We start from the raw sequence: 6,731 nt of genomic DNA, 5'->3' as shown, positions 1-6,731 counted from the left end.
AGGGAAAAAGGGGGAGGCTTGCAAGCCGAAAAACACCATCCCAACCGTGAAGCACGGGGGTGGCAGCATCATGTTGTGGGGGTGCTTTGCTGCAGGAGGGACTGGTGCACTTCACAAAATAGATGGCTTCATTAGGAAGGAAAATTATGTGGATATATTGAAGCAGCATCTCAAGACATCAGTCAGGAAGTTAAAGCTTGGTCGCAGATCTTCCAAACGGACAGTGACCCCAAGCATACATCCAAAGTTGTGGCAAAATAGCTTAAGGACAACAAAGTCAAGGTATTGGAGTGGCCATCACAAAGCCCTGACCTCAATCATATAGAAAATGTGTGGGCAGAACTGAAAAAGCGTGTGCGAGCAAGGAGGCCGACAAACCTGACTCAGTTACACCAGCTCTGTCAGGAAGAATTGGGCAAAATTCACCCAACTTATTGTGGGAAGATTGTGGAAGGCTACTCGAAATGTTTGACCTAAGTTAAGCAATTTAAAGGCAATGCTAGCAAATACTAATTGAGTGTATGTAAACTTCTGACCCACTGGGTATGTGATGAAAGAAATAAAAGCTGAAATAAATAATTCTCTCTACTATTATGTCATTTCACATTCTTAAAATAAAGTGGTGATCCTAACTGACCTAAAACAGGACATTTTTACTAGGATTAAATGTCAGGGATTTGGCTAAGGTGTATGTAAACTTCCGACTTCAACTGTATGTTCCGAAATGTTGACATACAGTATATTATATCAATCATTTTCCCCTTTAGATTTTCAGTAAAGTTGCTTTGTGCAGAAAATGTCAGAACCGTTTGATTGAAACCTCCGCAGCGACAGAAGGGGATACTGAGTGTTTTTCTAATCCACACCCCTATCTGTGACCAACAGATGCCTATCTGAATTCCCAATCATGTAAAATCCGTAGATTGTTTCCTAATCCATTCATTTCAATTGACTGATTTCCTTATATGAACTGTAACTTAGTAAGATATTTGAAATTGCGGCATGTTGCATTTATATTTTGTGTGTGTGTGTGTGCAAAATATAAAGACTGGTCAATCACAACCAGCCAACTTGACACAACTGTGGAAGCATTGGAGTCAACATGGGCCAGCATCTCTGTGGAACGCTTTCGACACCTTGTAGAGTCCATGCCCTAACAAATTTAAGCTGTTCTGAGAGCAAAAGGGTGCAACTCAGTGTTAGGAAGGTGTTCTTAATGTTTTGTGCACTGTGTATATTATGAACTCACTCAACTTACTATTGAGAGTAAGAATCGTAGAATACACCAGGTACATTTTTTAAACTTGGTTGTGCATCAGCAGTTTTTCTGTCAGTCACTGACAGTCACTCAATTAGCCATGTCAGTTTTAGATTGGTAGTTTAGCCAGCCATCTAAACTTGATTTAAAAACTTTGTTAGTCATTTTCACTCATATCAAATTAACATGGCATAAGTCATTAGAAAATGTGTAGAATTGCATTTTCTCTCTAACCCCTCTAACCCCCAATATCTTGCTAAGGGCCTCCAAAAGGCTGTCCAGAGCTAAGGGACAATAGACACTGGGGAGGCGCAAGTGTGTCAGTGTCACTTTCCTGTAAACCCAAGTTAGTTAACGTTAGGGGGTTCTGAGTCGATATGACGTCTTCCTTTGCCTGGTTAGACCGCACAAACACCATACACACTATAACACCCCATACCGTTCTCAGTTCTCACGAAGAGCAGCAGACTCCTGATGAAAGCAGGCTGAGTAGCTGTAAGCTTTTTCATGTGGCAGTTTCTACTTCCCACTGAGAAGTGTGTGTGCTTCTGAAACGATCATTTTCTGCTGCATCACTGTTTACAAATAAAAATATACATGCACAATCCTCTCTGACTTTCATTTTTAATTATATAAGTGCAGCAGTCCCCCTACTCTACCCAAAAGCTCCAACTTTCCTCATTGGTCATATGTAGTTCTGTGGGGCTGTGAGTACAAGTAAGGGGTTTTCTCAAGAAGTCTTTCTAGGTTGTTCTCTTTGTCTGGCCCCATGATGAGATGAACAAAGTGGTTAGAAAGGCAGAGGTCAGCCAAACAACCCTCTTCCTCTCTCTGTAGCTTTGCGCTGTGCTATGGTTTGGAGAGCATATTAAAGAAACACATTTTCAGTGTTTAATGACACTGTAATTAACTATCACTGCGTGTTTAACTTCCATTTTCTAAGTCTGTGAGCGCATGTGCACATGCATGTATGAAAGTGTGTGCGAAGAGTGTAAATTAGTTTCTCTACTCTGAGGTCATTATCTACCTGCCCTGCAACAGCACCAGTCACCTGTCTAAGTTTCATTTTGACAGATGAGAGGACGGCGAGAGTGAGTGCGAAGTGGTGTGAGCTTGTCACAGACCCACCCAGCGTTGGGGTGGAAGCTGTGGGTTCCAGTCGCCTTGATACATTTTTTTCTTTTCTTTTTTTTAAGACCAAGGCTCAGAAGCACACACCTCCTGCGCACACAGGCGACACACACTCCTCTCACACACACTGCACCATGAGCGGTACCCAGGGCTATACATACCCCCAGGTGTTTCTAGTGGACCGCAGTGGAGGTCCACAGCCATTGGTCCAACCTCCAGGCCTGGTACCTTGCTGGTCCTTCCCTCCTGCCCAGGAGAGGGTAAGGGAGCAGGGCAGGGCCAGGGGCTGCAGGGGGGTTGGCTCCTGGAGCCTGGTTGTGGCTTTGCTGTTTCTGCTGCTGCTGGTGTTTGGGGCTCTGGGGCTGGGAGCCTACCAGATACACCGACTACAGACTCAACTGGATGGGATACAACGGGTGAGGGGTTTTGCTCAGTGTTTTGGGGGGGTTCTCCTGGAGCAAGTCTGCTCTCTGATTTCTATTTGTATCAACGGGTCTTTGTATCTAGTCACTTCTGTCTCATAATGCTCTTTCTGTAGGATATTATAAGAGCATCTCTCTTTGCAATGACACTGCACTGCTCCTCTGCAAAAAATATCAATGAAATGAATACAGAGAGGAATCTGTGGTAGTTCATATTTAGCATCTTGTTGCATATCATTGTTTTGATGTTGGGAACATCTTAACTTACTCATGAGGAAAACAGGCATATATAGAGCAATAGTAATGGCGACTTTTTGTAGGCACTAACTCCGCCATGGCTCGTTGGGTAAACATTTTTCTATGGGGAAATTAATAGTGGTTTTGGATAAACACAGAAAATAGTCTGTGGTAAACACATGCTTAGGAGATCTTACGTTTTGTTATTTGATCATCTTCATCAGCTAATGTCACTTTTTGAGTTTAAGCATTTCTGTGCTCAAAACGAGCGCAAAAAAGGCTTCATAATTCATAAAGGTCATGTTAACGGACTGATATTATCTAGAACAAAATGCATAATATCCCCTAAGACTGTGATAACCTCAGATCTCATTTTTGGCGTTTATCCCAAACCCTATTTTTCATTTCCCCCATAGGGGCAACATTCATTTCCCCCATAGGAATAGCTGAACGAACCAGACATAATTCACTTCTGGCTTTTAGTACTAGAAGCTGGCGAGCTCTATAGTCTCTGTTTTCCCCCCCCTAAAATGCATTACAACATGCAACATTGTAGCAACAACGGTTGAAAACTATGAACCTAAAAAGAGATGATTGTGACCACTGGAAATGGAGTGGGAGACTGGTGAGAGGTAGGTGGTACAAACAGACTGGGGTTAAGGGTAGATGAAAAAAGGTTTGACTTTGACTTTTGTGCAGGTTTTATTGCTGCCTCTGCATCTCAGACTATTAAGTAGCAATGACATTTAAAGACCGGAATCTGTTCAGAATTGTGGTCACCAGTCCAGCGCTGCTACAGGATATCCTTGACTCGTATCAAAGAACACGTTCAGAAAGGAGCTGATGTTCAGCGCACATTAGCGCAACATTTCTCTATAACCCTTAACCCCAAAATGTAATTTAAAATAACCTGTGTGTATGTTAACGTGATGTGACATTGATGTCTTTTTTCTTCTTATTTCACAGGAGGTTAACATTGAGAGCCAAGGTTGTGCGCCTGAGAAGCTAGTGGGTGACCTTCCAGAGTCTGATCCAGACACAGGGAAGAAGGCCAGCAGACCTGCAGCACACGTCATAGGTAAGTAAGCTGGGGTGTGCAGGCTTTTGCTCCAGCCCTTCTCAAACACCTGATTCTAGTAATCGCCTGCTAATCAGGACCATGATTAACTGAATTAGGTGTGCACCCCTGATGTAGAGTAGGGACTGTGAAATCCAGTGAAGTCTCATATCTAACCCCACTCTCCCTGCTGTCTCCCTTTGTCTCCTTCAGGCCGGATCCAGAAGGATGTTTCCCAGAGTACCTTGCGTTGGGAGCCCAAGGCAGGTCGGGCCTTCACAGAGGGAGGCGTGGTCTATCGGGATGGTGGTCTGCAGGTCAACGAGACTGGGCTCTACCACATCTACTCCCGGGTGCAGTTTGAGGCCAATCACTGCACCCCTACAGATGCCTTGGTTCACTCTGTGTTTGTGAGGAGGCCCTGGAGCTCCAAGCCTCTCACGTTGATAGAGGCGCACAGGGAGGGCTACTGCAGCTCGGGCTCTAATGGACGTGTCTGGACCTCTGGGAGTTACCTGGGCTCCACATTGCAGCTGGAGAAGCAGGACTGGGTCTATGTGAACGTCTCCCACCCAGCCATACTCAGCCACACTCATCATGCCAACTTCTTTGGACTCCACAAAATCTAGCGAAAAGGATGAAATCTGGAGTTGGTTTCAACTGATATTTCACTCAGAGAACCTTAACACTAAAATGCTGGAGAAAAAAGTAGTATTTATTATGATAAAGATCTGGCACTGATTCCAGCTGCAGGTCTGAATTTATGTTCATTAGAACACAAAAATGTGCATGTTTGGGATTTTATATACGTCAACAGGGATCCAATTTTTTATATTCTATTAAAGGTATTTTAAAAAAAAATGTAAAGTTCAGACTCTGAGATCTTTGTCAGATGTGATTGTATAATAGGAGGATGATTAGTTCTTTTATTGTTTTGGTTTGTGTTTTTTGTTATGTCCCTTCCATTTTGTTCTCTCAATCTGTCACTCCCTCGCTTCATTAAAACATTTTTATTTTTTAATGTAACCTTTATTTAACTAGGCAAGTCAGTTAAGAACAAATTCTTATTACAATGACAGCCTAAATATTTCGTCACAGTTTGCAGACCTCAAAGTTTATGGTTGTGCCGGTGTGGACATGAAACTAAGGTTAGGGTAGGTTTGAGATATGAAAAGGGCTGACTGATTTCCAATGATTTTACAGAACTGTGGGGAATTGTGTTTCTATCGTTGAGCACCTTGGAGTCTGGCCCTGAATGACATGAAATGCAATGCTCACTTTACTCTAAAAGGGGTCAGGGTCATTTTACCCACAAACGCAAGCAGACTTTCCCCTGTAATCAAATCAAATGTATTTATATAGCCCTTCTTACATCAGCTGATATCTCAAAGTGCTGTACAGAAACCCAGCCTAAAACCCCAAACAGCAAGTAATGCAGGTGTAGAAGCACGGTGGCTAGGAAAAACTCCCTAGAAAGGCCAAAACCTAGGAAGAAACCTAGAGAGGAACCAGGCTATGAGGGGTGGCCAGTCCTTTTCTGGCTGTGCCGGGTGGCGATTATAACAGAACATGGCCAAGATGTTCAAATGTTCATAAATGACAAGCATGGTCAAATAATAATAATCACAGTAGTTGTCGAGGGTGCAACAAGTCAGCACCGCAAGTTTAAATGTCAGTTGGCTTTTCATAGCCGATCATTGAGAGTATCTCTACCGCTCCTACTGTCTCTAGAGAGTTGAAAACAGCAGGTCTGGGACAGGTAGCACGTGCGGTGAACAGGTCAGGGTTCCATAGCCGCAGGCAGAACATTTGAAACTGGAGCAGCAGCACGGCCAGGTGGACTGGGGACAGCAAGGAGTCATCATGCCAGGTAGTCCTGAGGCATGGTCCTAGGGCTCAGATCCTCTGAGAGAGAGAAAGAAAGAGAGAATTAGAGAGAGCATACTTAAATTCACACAGGACACCGGATAAGACAGGAGAAATACTCCAGATATAACAGACTGATCCTAGCCCCCCGACACATAAACTACTGCAGCATAAATACTGGAAGCTGAGCCAGGAGGGGTCAGGAGACACTGTGGCCCCATCCGATGATACCCCCAGACAGTGCCAAACAGGCAGGATATAACCCCACCCACTTTGCCAAAGCACAGCCCCCACACCACTAGAGGGATATCTTCAACCACCAACTTATCATCCTGAGACAAGGCCGAGTATAACCCACAAAGATCTCCGCCACGGCACAACCCAAGGGGGGGGCGCCAATGCAGAGTTATGGAGATTATTGTGTAACATTGAAGTACATAGCAACACAATACTGAATGAGGGGGAACAGCCAGAGCAGGGCATAAACCGGTGGCCGTGTCCGAATAAACATACTTGCATCCTAAATAGTATGTAGTTTGAGTATGCGATAAAGTAACGTAAGTTTATTGGATGCGACATTTCAAAAATGAGTATACTTTAAAGGCCCGGATGTCATACTCATTTCGGCTGATCAATTAGATTTGCGGATGCACTACCTAAATCAACGAATAGCGGGAAATGGCGAATTCTCAGTATGTGAAAATAGAATGTTTAATAGAATACAGCATTTCGAAAATCAAGTATGGTTTGAATGCCAGGA

General features: G+C 43.8%; 1 protein-coding gene across 1 annotated transcript; it reads left to right on the top strand.

Moving 5' to 3' along the window:
* The first annotated feature begins 689 nt into the window (after positions 1 to 689).
* Positions 690 to 4,956, top strand: faslg (Fas ligand (TNF superfamily, member 6)). The gene is made up of 3 exons (XM_014216822.2): positions 690 to 2,805; positions 4,015 to 4,126; positions 4,319 to 4,956. Exons 1-3 carry the CDS (start codon positions 2,524 to 2,526, stop codon positions 4,732 to 4,734), a joined length of 810 nt encoding a protein of 269 aa, XP_014072297.1. The 5' UTR covers positions 690 to 2,523; the 3' UTR covers positions 4,735 to 4,956.
* The last annotated feature ends 1,775 nt before the right edge of the window (positions 4,957 to 6,731 follow it).

This window comes from Salmo salar, chromosome ssa10 (assembly GCF_905237065.1).
Source record: "Salmo salar chromosome ssa10, Ssal_v3.1, whole genome shotgun sequence".
In the NCBI taxonomy this organism is placed as follows: Eukaryota; Metazoa; Chordata; class Actinopteri; order Salmoniformes; family Salmonidae; genus Salmo; species Salmo salar.
Note: the sequence above shows the minus strand (reverse complement) of the source record. Positions and strands in the feature narration are given on the sequence as shown.

Excerpts from the sequence above, each read along its gene's own strand:
- faslg (XM_014216822.2), top strand. The coding sequence starts at position 2,524 with ATGAGCGGTACCCAGGGCTATACATACCCCCAGGTGTTTCTAGTGGAC. Across the intron at positions 2,806-4,014 it reads AACTGGATGGGATACAACGG|GAGGTTAACATTGAGAGCCA; the intron begins GTGAGGGGTTTT and ends CTTATTTCACAG. Across the intron at positions 4,127-4,318 it reads ACCTGCAGCACACGTCATAG|GCCGGATCCAGAAGGATGTT; the intron begins GTAAGTAAGCTG and ends TGTCTCCTTCAG.